Source organism: Eptesicus fuscus, chromosome 1, assembly GCF_027574615.1.
Source record: "Eptesicus fuscus isolate TK198812 chromosome 1, DD_ASM_mEF_20220401, whole genome shotgun sequence".
Lineage (NCBI taxonomy): Eukaryota > Metazoa > Chordata > Mammalia > Chiroptera > Vespertilionidae > Eptesicus > Eptesicus fuscus.
In genome coordinates, this window is record NC_072473.1 from 20,089,387 (window position 1) to 20,106,768 (window position 17,382).

At 41.7% G+C, this 17,382-nt stretch overlaps 2 protein-coding genes across 2 annotated transcripts in view; both read left to right on the top strand.

Annotated features, from left to right (window-relative positions):
* The window catches only part of IL1RAPL1 (interleukin 1 receptor accessory protein like 1), a 743,868-nt gene that overhangs the window by 538,728 nt on the left and 187,758 nt on the right, over positions 1 to 17,382 (top strand). The gene's annotated exons all lie outside the window — the stretch shown is intronic.
* Positions 12,199 to 12,911, top strand: LOC114227645 (sperm acrosome membrane-associated protein 4-like). Its single transcript, XM_028130672.2, has one exon. It carries the CDS (start codon positions 12,374 to 12,376, stop codon positions 12,797 to 12,799), a length of 426 nt encoding a protein of 141 aa, XP_027986473.2. The 5' UTR covers positions 12,199 to 12,373; the 3' UTR covers positions 12,800 to 12,911.

Here is a 17,382-nt window from a genome sequence, read left to right on the forward strand (position 1 = left end):
ATTTTTTTATATATCGTAAGGTGTTTTTGAAAATTGGAGGTGGGCTACCTAGTTCATATTAAGAATCTAACAGAAAACATACCATTCAGCATTTGAGCTTTTCAGATCAAAGTGAGTAGTTAAGATAAAATAATACTATGCAAGGTTTTCTGATCATAAGAAGACAGATAGTTACTAACTTTGGGCAGAATGCTTATATCAGTTACACATTGAACTAACATGTGTAAATCTAATATTCCTGATGAATTTCCCTGTCTGGTATATGTCTATCAGGTATATAGCTCATGAGGATAAAGCAGTATCCAATCAGCATAAACAATTTATTACTGAAATATACTTGGTGCCTTTTTGTTTCTGTAAAGTAAATAAAGTTGCTCTTTCATGTTTCCGTAAAGTTATATGATTTCATTGAAAGTTAACACTAGGCTTCACCATGAATTACAGCAATACACTAAGTGCTATTCAGAAAATATTTGTCCCTTTCCCTGTTTTGTGAATGTTTATTTCCTTTTAATATCTCTTTAATTCCCCTCATTTAAAGCCTATGTCTCAAACATTCATGGTTCTTATTACAAACTATAAAATAGATGCTTAATGTCATTAGCCTTTTTATAAATTTCCCTGAATCCTTATAATTTAACTAGAGCCCAGGGCACAAAATTCGTGCACTGGGGTGGAGGGGTCCCTCAGCCTGGCCTGCATCCTCTTGCAATCCGGGACCCCTTGGGGGATGTCAGACCTAAACCAGCAGTCAGACATCCCTCTCACAATCTGGGACACTGCATGCACCAGTGACCATACTTTTCATACAGGTTTAAGGCATCTTGCTGTTGTATGGGCAGCTACATTTTTTTGCCCTGATTATAAAAAGTAGTACATAACATGATCTTTCTGAGGCAGTGGTACCATTTTCCCCATCTTATGGGTGGAAAAACTGAAGCAGGGACAAGTTAAGTAATTGGCTTTGCCACACAGTTATAAGTGTCAAAATCAGGGCTGACCACAAAATGTGCAAGGCAGAGTCCATGCATACCATCGCTGCATCATCCTGTTTTTTCAGTGTTAGAGGAGCCTTGCCAGGTTTTAATTTTTAAATCTAATAGACTGTTCCCAATATATAGGGTAGGGCCCCTAGGCCTGGCTGGCGATCAGGGCTATCTGTGGGGTGACCAGCAGGCAGGGTGATTAGGGGACCCCTGCTGGCACCTGCCTTGGCTGGCGGCCTGGCGCCACCCGCTGGCCAGCCTTCATTCCCCCCTCCCCATCACCACCACAGGTCGCCTCCCTCTCAGGGAGCAGAGGACGCTCAATGCAGGTCAGTTTGCTTCATAGCAACCAGTCATTCTGCTGTTCCACCATTTGGTCTATTTGCATATTAGGGTTTTATTATATAGGATTGCACATCTTGCCTGTATCTAAAATTAACAATATATGTAAATCGTCCTCTGATATCAAATCCATCAAATCAGATTGATTATGTCTCAAATTTGGCCCTGTACCTGTCTGTAAGTTTTCTGTCACCCTCTTATTACAGGCTTCCTCCTGGGTCTTTCTACAATCCATTCTCTGCATAGAAGTGAAAGTTACTTCTTTGAGGGAAATCAGAGTGAGCCACTTTCTTACTTAAAATTACTCAATGACTTTCTGAAACCAAGTCCAAACTCCTTATCATATGCACCTAGTCCCTACATCAACCAGTCCCTGCTTCCTTCCCAGGTGTCATCTCCTGTCACATCCCCTTCTGGTCACATACCAAACTCATTCCCACTTTAGGGCTTTGGCTCTTGCTGTTCCTTCAGTTCCCTCATGTTTTCTCCCTTCTTGTCCAGGTCTAAGCTCAGATATCACCTCTCCAAAGAAACCTTCTGACCATCCTACCCAAAAAAGCCTCAGATCAATCCTTTTTAAAAAATATATACTTATTATTGATTTCAGAGAAGAAAAGAGATAGAGAGAAAGATAGAAACATCAATGATGAGAGAGAATCATTGATTGGCTGCCTCTTGCATGCCCCACACTGGAGATTGAGCCCGCAACCCGGGCATGAGCCCTCAAACTGTGACCTCTTGGTTCATGGGTCAACACTCAACCCCTGAGCCACGCCGGTCGGGCACCACAGGTCAATCTTCATCATGTCTCCCAATGCTATTTATTTCATTGCAGTTAGCTCCATCTGAAATTACTTGTTTGTTTATGTATTTATTTGTTTGTTTTTTTGTTGCTTGTATCACCAACTCCCTCAACCCCATTATAACTTCCAAGAGAGTAGGGCGCTTATCTTGATGCAATACCTGTGATCCTTGGTCAGAATCTGGCACATATAATTCATGCTCTATAAAGATATACTGAATGCATAGTTTATTAATATGTCAAAATTCGGAGTATCTGTTGAATAATTTTTTAAAGTATTGAGTCTTAAACATTTTCATCTGGTGAAACTGTCAAGTTACCTTACTCTACATGAACTCCCTTTCATAAAGCATATTCAGTGTTATAGGGCTTTTCCGCTCATTAGTAACACATTTCTTAGCAGTAGAATTTAATTTTGGTAAAATGTTCAGCAGGTCTTCAGGTTTATAAATCATGTTTGAACTGCTTTAAATCAGGAGACCAGGAAATTGACCTACCCTGTGCTGTGACTTCAAGGGTTTTGGAAGCATCTGAACACTTCCTTCCACCTCCATCCACCCATCCTCATGTATGCCTGAAATCCCATGTTTAGAGTTTTATTTCTTTAGTTTACATTTAGATCCATATTAAGATAGAAATACTCATGGAAGGATTAACACTTTAAACTAGTTCAACCATTTAAGTATAAGGTCTGAGAAGGAAAAGAGGCAAACATTAGAACACCAGGAAGCTAAGAGATAGGCAGAAGGGAGAACCTAGGAAGAAGTTGGGGGTCATTCAGAAACCTTGGTTTGCTTGTAAGTCAGGTGGGAAGTAATCTGTATTCTGGTTCTTTTCCTGGTTCTACCACTAACTATGTAAATTTGGACATGATATTCAATCTTTATGTGAAAAATTACAAGATTCAGCTGGATGATCTTTTTTAAAAAATATGTTTTTTATTGATTTTAGAGAAGAAGAGAGAGGGAGAGAGAGAGAAACATCAATGATGAGAGAGATTCCTTGATCAGCTGCCTCCTGCACGCCCCCTATTGGGGATCAAGCCCACAACCCAGGCATGTGCCAGGACTGGGAATTGAATGGTGACCTCCTGATTCATAGGTCGACGCTCAACTGCTGAGCCACGACAGCCAGGCTTAACTGGGTGATCTTTAAACAATTCCAGGTTGCATGATTCTAGACTCAATAATTTTATCCATCATCAACCCTCTTTACTTATCATGGATAATGGAAACTATGAGAGCTGATGTAATTAAAAGCCAATGTGGTTTTTATAAATACAGTAATATGGGGTAAAAAACAGCAACAGACCTTGAATTCAATTTTTAGCTTATGTATTTCATCCCACATATATTCAGACATGAATGTGTGTGCATGTACTAGTACATACTTACAAGCATATTGCTTCCTTCACTGAGAAATTACAATACCATTATCCATTCAGAGGCACTGATTCTGAGAAATGTGAAACAGAAGATACTTCTCTCTTACACAATATCCAATAAACGATTCCAATTTCTGATTTTCTTCATTATTTTACATTTTATGTATCATATTAAGTTGAGTCAGACTGTACAAAGCCATAGCAGGTTGAGAAGGTTAACAGGAGATCATCTGTTTCTTTCCTCAACTCAGCATCTTTTCAGATAACTCATTCTTGATGATTCTCTTTTTAAATTAATTTCCTTCCTTTTACCTATGCCCCTGATTAATCTATTAACATAGAGTCAATTGTAGGGAATCCTGGCAATGTAATAGCAATTAACCATCACTATTGCACTAACAAAAGAATTTTTTTTCTCAAGTAGGGTCACAATTATATTTATTACATTATTACACTTAATACACTTATTATATTTATTACAATAGTCATGATCAAAAGAATGGCTCACTGATTCTGACTCTCAGGAGGCACTCAATAACTATTTGAGGAGTGAATGAATAAATGCAACGTTGGAATTAAAATACACTCTCAACATTTCAACAAAACACTTCATTAAAAAACATGGGGGTAGGAAAGCATGGGGTTGGAGGCTGTGCACTGGAACAGTTATATATTTCTCCATAGCATGAGATCCTGTTCTCATTAAAATGCATATAGTGTGAAGCCATTGCTCCAGGAGGACCTGCTGTGTCCTGTTGAAATTACCCTCACCAATCCCTGGGTTTGCTAGCAGTAGGAGAGGATAGGACTGATACTTGTCTATGACTGTGTATTTAGATAACTGCAGAAAGGAAGTTATAGGGATTAACTTTCTGCTTTTGCAAGTACAATTATATGTTTAACACAGACACAACTTTATTTTTTAGTGTATTTGATCTGTGCATTATGAATGAAATGTCCAGATCATGCATTTTGGCATTTATTTTCTATTTTTGTGGAATAGAAGTAAACTCATCCAATTTATAAATGCAATACAAAACTGTACTTGAAAATGAAAGAAGGCATTAGTTTTGAAAGGGTAAGTATAAAGAAATCATCAAAACTTTAAGTGTTCAAAAAATAATTTAAGCCCTCGCCAGCATGGCTCAGGGGGTTGGGCATCATCCCATGCACCGAAAGGTTGCCGGTTCTGTTACTGGTCAGGGCACATTGCCCAGGTTGCAGGTTCGGTCTCTGGTCCGGGTGCATACTGGAGGCAACCCATTGGTGTTTATCTCTCTCCCTATCCCTTCCTCTCTCTCTAAAAATCAATAAAAAAACGTATTTAAAAGAAACATAATGGAGGGCCCCAGCTTCCTTTTTAAAAAAGTTTAAAGACATACTTACCTCCGTCTGCCATTTCTCCAAGTAGTTGCTTTAAATGTTTTGAATCTCTGTTGTAAAAACTAACCTAGGCCAATTTGACCATACAGAAATTTCCAGGTTCTTTAATTAGAATCCTACTGTTAGAGACAGGTGGATGATCCATGGCAACATACCGGGTAGCATGCTAAAATTAAAACAAGACTTAGAACAAGTAGACCAAATTCTGTCAAATGTGCCAACAACATTTAGGAGCATTTTAAATAGGCACAAAACAGTTATTGAGCTTAGATCTTGAAGTTCTCACTCTCAACACATGGGAACTGCCACTAGTTCCCTTGCAAGAAAGGTTCTCTATGAGGAAGATCAGTTGATGGAATCTTCCATGAAATAGAAGTCAGACCACAGGGAGTTTAGAACTAGAAGTAGTGCACATAGCAGAACGTATTAGGCTCCTGGTCTTGCCAAGAGCTTATGCCTTCTTCATGGCAAGGTCCACAAAATATATCAAGATTTGGTAAGGCTCAACATCTTGACCAACACTCACTTCATCCATGAATAATTATTTCACGCATCCCTTTTTTGAGTTAATAAATCTTCTGGTATATATTTTGATAATGATACTTAAAATTCTTACATAACTATTTTAAAGTGGATTTTTATTAGGGAATTTAAAATGCTAACCACCTTAAGTATATATCAAAGTTAATTTACAGATACATAATTCAAAGGAAAGTCTTTTAAGGTTTAAATAAATTTGTTAAATATTATAACAATAGCGTTAATTTGATTTGAACTGTAATGTTATATCTCCACCAAGAAGATATTGATGGAAATATGTAACATTTAATAGTTATCCTACCCATGTCATTTCATATATATTCCTGTTCCTACTATGATAGTATTTATTTAGCAGGTGTATTTATTCAGATGTATTTATTCAGCTCCTACTATCATTGTAAGGACAGGAATCACAGAAAATGAGGTCATTTGAGCCAATGCCCCTTTTGTGTGTCAATTATTTTTATTTATTTTTTTAATCCTCACACGAGGATATTTTTCCATTTATTTTTAGAGAGAGTGGAAGAGAGAGGGAGAGACAGAGAGAAATATTGATGTGAGAGAATCACATTGATTGGTTGCCTCCTGAATGAGCCCTGACCAGGGCTGGGAAATAGCCTGCAACCGTGGTACGTGCCCTTCAACCAGAATCAAACCCAGGACCCTTTCAGTATGTAGGCCAACGCTCTATCCACTGAGCCAAGCCTCCATCAACTTTCACCCAGAAAGCTGTGTTTTCCACCTACTAACTCTCCCTTCTTCTACTGTAGCTCTGCTTCTCTGGTTAACAAAGCAACTGAATGATAATGAAAAAAGACATCATGTTACTCCTTTTGTTAGTAGCCTCTTACAGCTTGTCATGGAATGAATACAGACTTACAATAATGGCCTACAACCCCCCACCTCCAATCTCTGGCCTCTCAGATCTCACCAGTTTCCCACACACTCTGGCCACATGATCTTTTCTCCTGTCCCGAATAGAAAGCCAGGATAGCCCAGCCTCTGGACCTTTGCACTCACTGTTCCCTTTGCCTGGAAAGATCTGGTTTATGATGTCACATTTCTAGTTCCTCAGTATCCAAGTCTCAAGCCAAATGTCACACCACTGCGAGGCCATTGCTACCAACTTATCTCAGGTAGCTCAGCAGCACCCTAAGCCAGGCACTCAACTCTGAATATAATGTCAATTCCATAAAACCAAGGATCTTGCCTCTCTTCTGCTCTACTCTATTTGCCTTAGCACATAGTAGGAGTTTTGTTGAATAAAGGAATGAGGACTCCCACCTAGAAAGTTTCTTCTTTTAAGAAAGGGAGGATCAAAGTGACCTTTCCCAATATAGTTAAGGTACTTGGTAATATGCTCACGTGGCAGACCTGTTCTGACAGCCCCTCATTAAATCCAACTCCGAATATATTAACTGCTCAGGAAGCCACCAAGGAACCAATAGGATCAATTTGAGTCTCATTCCCACCTGGGAGCCTCGTCATCCTTTGTTTGATAAATCACTGCAGGAGGAAAATGAGTGGCATCATATTCAATGACAAGGATGGCCTCTGATAATTTGCATTATCTCTGAAGAGAATTCAAAGGGACTAATTCAATCTCAGGGCCCTAGGGCAGTTCTTCTCAAAGCTTGGTATCCAAGCCAGCAGCAACAATACCATCTGGGAACTTGTTAAAGGTGCAGATTCTCAGATCCCACTCCTGACTTGCAGAATCAGAAACTTGAAATCTGTTTGAACAAGCCCTGTGCTAAAATGGGAGAACCGCTGTGCTAGGGCAACAGTGCCCACACTTGTGCTCTATAATCACCTGCTGAGCTTTTACAATTTGCATCCTGAGCACCTGTATTAGAGGTTCTGATTTAGTTGGTCTGTCACAGGCCAGGGCTATATTTAATTTCAGTTCTGCTCGGTGATGCTGATGGATCTCCAAAGTTTAGAATCATTGCCCTAGTGTGGGAACAGGGTAGTTTCACGTATATCCCGGTACTTTGCAGAAGTTTCTCCTACAAAGGACTATAATTTAGAATTCAAAAATTGTTCACTTCACAGTTTTACAGTCAGGGAGAAGGGAAAAGGCTTGGACTAAAGTACAGCATATGGTTATAAATGCTAGGGTTGTATAGCCCCATCCAAAGCATCGATTCATAGGGAACCACATTAAAGCGATGTAATGTTCAAAAGCAAGTTCCGTGGTAAGCAGCTGCTATAATAGAATGACTTATTCCAGAAGGAAAGTTTCATTTCAGAGGCACTTAACATGATATCAAATATGTTTGGAGTTAATGAAAATGCAGGAAGCACCAAGTTAATAGGGCACTTTTAAACCATAAAACTGAATTTAACTGCACTAAGAATGACAATTCTCTGCACAAAAGGAAGTTTCACAACCTGATTGATCAAATTGAGAATTCTTAGGATGCTGTGTGGCATCTCCTTTGAAGAAGCTGAAATGACTGGGAGAGGCAGGCTTCTTTAGAATATGGTTATTTACTTCTTAATTCAACACAGAATAATTAAAAAGAGATTTCACTTGATAAGGCCACAGAACAGCTTGTTTGGTAAAATTGTTATAAGCCTCCAGACTCTCATTTCTATTTTAGTAGTGATTCTTTATATTTGTTTTCAGAAATATTTCAAATAGATATTATTTGGTTTCTATTTTTATATTTGCCTTTTTAGTTGTTAGAAATAAGATAAAGTTAGAATGGCAAGAGAAAGTGTGTTTATTTTTACAATAAAAACTTACTTTGTATAATATTGAAACTATCTCTTTTGATATAGGTAGCCATATATTTTAGCTGCTTAATTTCATATTGAATTATTTAGTTGAAAAATTAAAAGTAAATCCTAATAAAACAAAGTTACTTGTTTTTCTCATTTTATGGATGTGTTGTAAAATATAAAAACAGCTGTTTCATTTTCCGTTTCCTGAATTGAATCACCTTAAGGGCTTTGCTGAAATTATATATGATTAATAGCACTTTTAAAACTTCCCCTATAAAATTTATTTGTAGTATTTTCTTTTCATAGAAAAAGGGATTACTACTGTGTGTGTTAGGCATTTTGTTAGGTCTCCTTAGTTCATTAGGCTGCCAGATCATGATTAGCAATACATATTAGGCCATTTACTAAACAAAGAATATTGGGAAAATGCCACATGCAAAGCATTGTGTTACAAGTGGTTCAACTTTCTAAATTTGAAATTAGATTGAGAACATAATACATTTAGAAAATATGGCTAGTTAAATTTAAAATAATTAAAATTAAATAACATTACAAATATAGTTCTTCAGTCACACTTGGTACGCTTCTAATGCTCATAGCCATATGTGGCTAATGGCTACTACATCGGACAAAAAAGTTATAGAACACTTCTATCATCCCAGAAAGTTCGACTAGAGAATGGTATATAGACTAGTTTGTGAGGAAATACATATTTTTAAAAACATTGTTTTCTAGGATATTTTAGGATAGTTTTAAGCATTTTACAATAGAATGAAATTAAATATTAAATAAATAAGGAAATATGCCACCCAGAGTATTTTTTTAATCTTTATTGTTGAAAGTGTTACATAGCTCCCCCTTTCCCCCCCATTAACCTCTCCAGCCAGCTCCTGCCCCCCCTCCGCCAGATCCTCACCACCCCATTATCTGTGTCCACAGGTTATGCATATATGCATACAAGTTCATTGGTTGATCTCGGCCCACTCACCCTCCCCTGCCTTCCCTCTGAGGTTCAACAGTGGAGAATTTTTAAAAATAATTGACTCCCTAGAAGGGGAGCCTGCTAGCATAGTTGATTGCCTAGAGCTTTTGTACATCTCAGCTCCATAACTAGGTCATAGGGTATTGCAGGCCATATCCTCTGTTTTATACAGTGTCCTCACAGCGCCAAAAAGTGTGACATGCAGAAAGAGAGCACTCAGTGAATCTTTACTAAAAGCACTAAAGAAATTGAAGCAAGGAGAGACTCGATAAATATTGGCTTTGAACTTGAACAGTAGTTTGTGACTCCTAGCTAAATCTAGCAGTCTATTGCAGGGTCATTCTGCATGATCTCCCTCTGGGTCAGATGCTTCATGATAGAGTCACAAGACCAAGTGCCCCTTTCAATCACTTTTTTGAACTATATGCTACCTACACTAACACAGAACTTTGATTCCCCACTATACTCTCTTTATATCTGCTCCAGGACCAACCAAAGTAAACATAGACTGGCTTTCCAGGATTCTCATAATTTAATTATTCAGCTTCAATTACTATATGACTTCCTTCAATTAAGACCCTACTCTAATTCTTTCTGTATTTTTTCTTATTATAGGACATGAATACTCCAAACTCACACACACACACACACACACACACACACACACACACACACACAAAAGCAGCAATGAAATCCCTCCCTACATCAGCAACATAGTGTTGTTTCAAAATATTTGCAATGCATACATTTCAAAAGGTACTCTGACCTTTAATTTAAAATTTAATTAAATAAAGATTACTGTACTCAGAAAAAATTATTTTTGAATATTAGTTTAAAACCTACAGAGCCACACACAAACACCTCCATGCCTAGATTCAAGCAAGGCAAATATTTTCAAGTATTTTTTTTTAATCTCTTCATGATTGCTTAACCCAAAATACTGTATCTCCTTTCCTACTAGACTATATGTATCTAAAAGGTACAGAGATTATTGAAAAAGGAGGCAGGGTAGGAAATATTAATACAACTTTGGTCTGAAAGCTTCTCTTAATCCATCCCATTTATTTTTGAGACAGATGTTTGGAGGACATGTTTTTAGGGCAGAACAAGTACCAGTGTAAAGCTATGCCTGGACCCCTGTTAAGCCCTTCTGTGCCAGCTGCTTATGGGAATGTACACATTCCCATGTACAACATTAAAATAGCTGCTGCTTTTGGAGGTCACTTTACTAGGGTTGAGACTCACTTCCCACAACCATAAAACCACAGTGAGATATCATCTCCCACCTGTCAGAATGGCTATCATAAATAAATCAACAAACAAGTGTTGGCAGGGATGTGGAGAAAAGGGAACCCTTGTGCACTGCTGGTGGGAATGCAGATTGGTGCAGCCACTGTGGAAAGCAGTATGAAGGTTCCTCAAATTATGAAAAATGGAACTTCCATTTGACCCAGTGATACCACTTCTAGGAATATATCCCAAGAAACTAGAAACACCAATCAGAAAGGATATATGCACCCCAATGTTCATAGCAGCACAATTCACCATAGCTAAGATTTGGAAATAGCCTAAATGCCCATAAGCAGATGAGTGGATTAAAACACTGTGGTACATCTACACAATGGAATACTATGCTGTAGAAAAGAAGGATTTCTTACCCTTTCCAACATCATGGATGGACCTGAAGAATATTATGCAGAGTGAAATAAGCCAGTCAAAGAAAGACAAGTATCGCATGATCTCACTTATAAGTGCAATCTAATGAACATAATAAACTGACGAACAAAATAGGCCCAGAGGCATAGAATAGACTGACATATCTCAGAGGGAGAGGGTGTTGGGAGATGAGAAGAGATTGACCAAAGAACTTATATACATACTAGAGGCCCGATGCATGAAATTCGTGCAAGAGTAGGCCTTCCTTACCCCGGCTGCCAACTCCAGCTTCCCTCTGGTACCTGGGACCCAGGCTTCCCTCACAGCTCCGGCTTCGTCCAGAAGATAGTCTGGTCTAATTAGCATATTATGCTTTTATTATTATAGATATGCATAACCAATGGACACAGACAATAGTGTGGTGAAGACCTAGAGTGGGGCAGGGCCTCGGAGCAGCGGGGGAAGAAGAGGGAGATTGGGGGACATCTGTAATATAGTCAACAACAATAAAAAATATTTAAAAATAGAAAATCCTGCCAATGCCTGGCCTTAACATTCCCCCTATAGGTACCACCAAGGTACCTACCCCATGAGGACAACATGTTAAGATACTTAAATTTTCATCTGGATGCAGATCTGAGTTTAAGCCGGGGCTTTGCCTGTTCCCACTGAGGGATGCCTCAGTTTCCCCCTCTGGAAAGAGAAAGAGTTCATTTTCTGACACCCATGGGGGCTGTTCTGAGACTCAGCTGCTTCCTATAATCACCCCCATTTGTTAAACACTTGCTGTGTGCCAGGCTCTGGCTGTGCCTGCTCCATGTGCCTGTTTGCTAATCTGAGAGACAGAGCTAATAGGTAGAAAGATTACAACAGGAGAATATTGGTGGAGCTCCCTGCATGGTGCCTATCACCCTGTCCAATGCTAGAAGCCTGGGAGCTGTGATGAGCCCCGCCCTTCTGAATCCTGTCATCACAGTGCAAGAGTAGGCCTTTAATGCATCTAGCACTGGTCTTGCACACAGCCAGGGCTCAATAAATGCCCTCTTTGGAATTAAATAAGCCTGGGATATAATCCTGGCTGTAAGGCCTTGGACACGTCACTTTCTCCTCCTGAGCCTTGGTTTGCCCATCTGAGAAACGGGCTCACCATGGGCACTGGGCAGGAGCAGTACCCAGCACGCAGCAGAGCCTATGACTGAATGGCCAGGATGGCAAGTGTTGGTTGTAGTGTTCTTACATAGGTTGGGTGGCAATAACCTTGCTCCCTGGCAGGTCAGGGGGCCAACCTGCCCTTCAGATTGTTACACCCTCCCCCACTCATGACCTCACCCCCAGAGTGGCCAGTGGAACCCTGAGGGGTCTGTGAGGTCACCCCATTCCGCTCCACAAACACTCTCGTGGGGCAGCAGCCACTGGCTGTCTCTGTCCCAGTTAAGCTTCAGAGACCTTGGGACTCAAGAGCCGTGGTCAGGAAGAAGCTCCTGAGAGGAACACGGAACATTGGGAATCAAGGACACTCCAAGTGCTGACCCGGGGAGGCCAGAACCAGGAGCAGAAGTCTTGTGGGCATGCGGAGTGTCATTCAGCAGTTCCAGGAAGCCTACCGCCACCAGTTCACCATGGTCCTTGGCTGGCTACTGCTCCTGGTGATGGCTCTGCCCACAGTCATGACAGGCATCAAGATGTGCATCTTCTGTGATCTGACTGACTCATCCTCGAACTGCCCCGGCATCCTCATGACCTGTGGCGACAACGAGCAATGCTTCACTGGCCAAGGAATGATTCCCGGTCTCGGCCCTGTCACCAACAAAGGATGCATGCTGTCCACTTCATGTAGCCGCCGTGTAGAGCCTGTCATCTACCAGGGTGTCACCTACAAGTTCAACTCCACCTGCTGCAATGGCGAACTGTGTAACCGGGCCCCCACCCCCGCAGGCAGCCTGAAGGCGGGGGCCACCTGTCTGCCACTGGGCGTGCTGCTGCTGCTTCAGTGACTGTGACCAGGTAGAGGGCAGGGCCTGGGACTGGTTTCAAGGCTCCGCTGCTCCTTGTGACCCCTGCCCCTCCTACTCCCTCTTCCCCCTTTTCCCTTAAATGACCAGAGGCCCTAGACAAAAAAATAAAATAATAATGATTATAAAGCTTTATAGTACTTTTTCATGGAAATGATAGTGTAACAGTTTTTAGATATCAGTAATAGTTCTCATGCTGTTATAGCTAAGAGGAGTGATGAGTTGAGAAAATTATCCAGATAATCTAGGACCAGAGGCCAGATTTCTTTAGACTGTGAAAGGTGATTGCTTAAAAAAATACAGGGCATGGTTGGCTCAACTGCATGTAGATCTCTCGAGACTGTATCACATTATCTAGTGGTTCTCAAACTATTAGAAACAACTGCCACATTCAGACCAATTAATTCATGATCACTGGGGGTGGGCCCCAGGCATTGATTGTCTTTTAAGGTTCCCTGAGAATCACTGGCAAAACAGAATGAAGCATTCTGTCCCAAGAAGATATATGAACAGCCAATAGATATATGAAAGGATGTTCAATCTCACTAACAATTGGGGAAATGCAAATCAAAACTACAATGAGATACCACCTCACACCTGTTAGAGTGGCTGTTATAAAGACAAGTAATACCAAGTGTTGGAGAGGTTTTGGAGAAAAGGGAACCCTCATTCACAGCTGGTGGGAATGTAAACTGGTACAACCACCATGGACAGCAGTCTTGTGATTTCTCAAAAAATTAAGAATAGAGCTACCATATGACTGACCCAGCAATCCCTCTCCTGGGGAAATACCCGAAAAACTAAAAAACATGTATTTGCAAAGATATATGCATCCTTATGTTCCTTGCAGCATTATTCATTGTGGCCAAGACATAGAAACAACCAAAGTGTCCTGCGATAGAGGATTGGATAAAGATGTGGTACATGTACACAATAGAATACTACTCAGGCATAAGAAAGGATGAAATAGCAACATTTGCAACAACATGGATGGACCTCGAGAAGATTATAAGTGAAATGTCAGTCAGAAAAAGCTAAGAACCTTATGATTTCACTCATATGTGGGATATAAAACTGAAACTCATGGACAAAAATTACAGAGTAGTGGTTGTCAGAGGGAAGGGGGTGGAGGGTGAAGGGGGTTCCTAATATATGGTGAGAGGAGAAGATTTGACTTTGGATAATGGGCACACAGTGCAATATTTAAATCATTAAAATTGAATATAAATAAGTATAACACGTTATAAAAAGAAAAAGAAGTGTTTGAATATATGAATAAGAAGCAAGAAAATATAGAAAATGACTAAGCAGATTTTAAAATGAAAACTATAACTTTTAGAAATAAAAATATAATAATCTCTCTATATATAACCCTAATATGCAAATAGACCAAACAGCTGAACAACCAAACAACCTTAATGTAGCAGATAAAAGCAACATTTTATTAGGATAAATTTATTTAATGATATTAATCTTTTTAAATTTGTAGAGTTTCAAGAAGACCCAGTGTGTTATTAATTTTCATTAATGCTCCATATGTGTTTGAAAAGCTTTTATATTCTGAAATTATTGGGTGTATTAGATCAAATGTGTTAGTTGTTTATCTCAAATGTCATATATTGTACTGATTTATCGTTTTCTTTTGCCTGCTACATCTATAAGTTGGTAGGAGGAATTTTGAAATCCTATCACTAAGGTGTTCTATTTGTGCATTTATCTTCATAATCTGTCAAAACTTACTCTATACACTGAGTGGCCAGATTATTATGATCTCTGAATGCATAATAATGTGGCCACTAAGTGTATATCCTATATAATAAAAGGCTAATATGCAAATTGTCCCCTCAACCAGGAGTTCGACCAACAGGCAGGCCGGCCAATCACCCATGTCCCCTCCCCCTGGCCAGGCTGGCTGGACCCCACCCATGCATGAATTCATGCACCAGGCCTCTAATACACACACACACACACACACACACACACACACACACACACACACACACACAGAGTGGCTAGATTATGATGCGTTCAGAGATCATAATAATCTGGCCACTCAGTATATATTTTGACACTGTTTTTATATGCATAATTACATAGTCTCAGTATGTATCACAGGTATATCTTTTTGAGAAGTGAAAATCTTATCATTATACTAGAGGCCCAGTGCATTAATTTGTGCATGGGTGAGGTCCGGCCAGCCTGGCCCCAATCGGGGCAGATCGGGGCTGGGCCTGTTGGGAGGAGAAGATGGTGGGAGGTTGGCCAGCCAGTCCGCCCTGATCTGGCCCGATCAGGGCCTGGCCAGCTGGGGGAAGGGGCTGTGGGCAGTTGGCCAGTGGGCTCCACCCCCGAGTGGGATTGGGGGGCCTTGGGGTTGGGGGGCTGATTGGGGGCAGGGCCGGCCATGGGGAGGGCCTGTGTGTGGTGGGCCAGAAGGCCCCACCCTCGAATGTGATAGGGGTGCCAATCAGGGGCCAGCAGCTTGGAGGAGGGGCCATGAGTGGTTGGCTGGCTGGCCCTGCCCCTGATTGGGGTGGAGGTTGGTCAGGGGTGGGAGGGGGAGGGGTTATGGTCTGATCAGGGTGGTAGGGGCCATTGGGGGTGTGGCCAGCTGGGAGGAGGGGCTGTAGGAGGTTGGCTGGCCAGCCACACCCTCTATTGGGGTGGGGGTGTGATCAGGGGTGGGTCGGCCAGGGGGAGGAGCTGCATGCCTATCATGGTGGGGTGGGCTGATCAGGGGCAGGGCTGGCTGGGGGGAAAGGAGGGGATTTTGGCTGGTGGCCAGCTCTTGATCAGGGTGGGAGAGTCTGATCAAGGGCAGGCCAGCATGGGGGGAGGGGCTGCGAGGTTGGCCAGCCGGCCCCACCCCCTGATAGGCAGTTTGCTGTCCACAGTGGGTGTCATAGCGACTGGTCATTATGGTCGTTATGGCCATTATGGCTGTTATGGTCGCTGGCTTTTTATATATATAGACTAGAGGCCCGGTGCACGAAATTCGTGCACGGAGGGGGGGTTCTCCCTCAGCCCAGCCTGTACCCTCTCCAATATGGGACCCCTCGAGGGATGTCCGACTGCCCGTTTAGGCCCGATCCCACAATCCAGGACTGCTGGCTCCCAACTGCTTGCCTGCCTGCCTTCCTGATTGGCCCTAACCACTTCTGCCTGCCAGCCTGATCACCCCCTAACCACTCCGCTGCCAGCCTGATTGATGCCTAACAGCTCCCCTGCCAGCCTGTTTGCCCCCAACTTCCCTCCTCTGCCGGCCTGGTCACTCCTAACTGCCCTCTCCTGCAGGGTTGATCACCTCCAACTGCCCTTTCTTGCAGGCCTGGTCCCTCTCAACTGCCCTCCCTTGCAGGGCTGGTCCCTCACAACTGCCCTCCCTTGCAGGCCGGGTGCCTCCCAACTGCCCTCTCTTGCTGGCCATCTGTGGTGGCCATCTTGTGTCCACATGGGGGCAGGATCTTTGACCACATGGGGGCAGCTATATTGTGTGTTGCAGTGATGATCAATCTGCATATTATTCTTTTATTAGATAGGATAGAGGCCTGGTACAGGGGTGGGGACCAGCTGGTTTGCCCTGAAGGGCATCCCAGATCAGGTGGGGTTTCCCTTGGGGTGTGGGGCGGCCTGAGTGAGGGGCCTGTGGTGGTTTGCAGGCCGGCCACGCCCCCTGGCAACCCAAGCGGAGGCCCTGGTATCTGGAATTTATTTTCTTTCTACAATTGAAACTTTGTAGCCTGGAGCGGAGCCAAGCCTGGGGCTCCCTCCGAGGCCCGCAGCCATTTGTGTTGGGGTTATAATTGAAACTTTGTTGCCTTAAGCGGGTGAGCCCGGCCAGGGTGTGTGGAAAGCTTTGCTTCCCCTGTTGCCGGCGGCAACCCTGGCCTGCTCTCTCAAGCTCCATTCTGCCGCCATTTGTTTGAATTTGTTTACCTTCTATAATTGAAACTTTGTAGCTTGAGTGGAGGCTTAGGCCTGGAAAGGGCAGGCAGAAAGCTTGGCTTCCTCTGTTACCTAGGAAACCTTGCTCTCTGTGGCTGTAGCCATCTTGGTTTGGGTTAATTTGCATACTCGCTCTGATTGGATGGTGGGTGTGGCTTGTGGGCATGGCTTGTGGGTGTGTCGGAGGTATGGTCAATTTGCATATTTGTCTATTATTAGATAGGATGGTGGACCTCTCTATCTCTAATAATACCTTTGCTTCAAAGCCTGTTTCATGTAGTATTAATGCGGTTAAGCCAGCTTTATTTTGTTTGTATTTATTGTGTATACAACTTCTAAATACAATTTGTATACTTTTAATTTATGTGTGCCTCTTATGAACACATTGTTTGATTTTTATTTTTTTATTCCTGTCTGACAGTCTTTGTTAACTAGAACTTTTTAGTTCATTTTAATTGTAGTAAGTAGAATTAGAAATATCTCTACTATATTTTATGCTTCCTATGTGCCTGCCTTGTTTACGGTTAATTTTCTCTGATTGTTTTTTCCTTCCTTTACATTGATTGAGTTTGGAAGTTTTGTACTTGATCTCTATTACTTTCATTATATCCTGGAAAAGT

Bases quoted from the DNA above. Each gene is read 5' to 3' on its own strand.
- LOC114227645 (XM_028130672.2), top strand. From the start codon at position 12,374: ATGCGGAGTGTCATTCAGCAGTTCCAGGAAGCCTACCGCCACCAGTTC.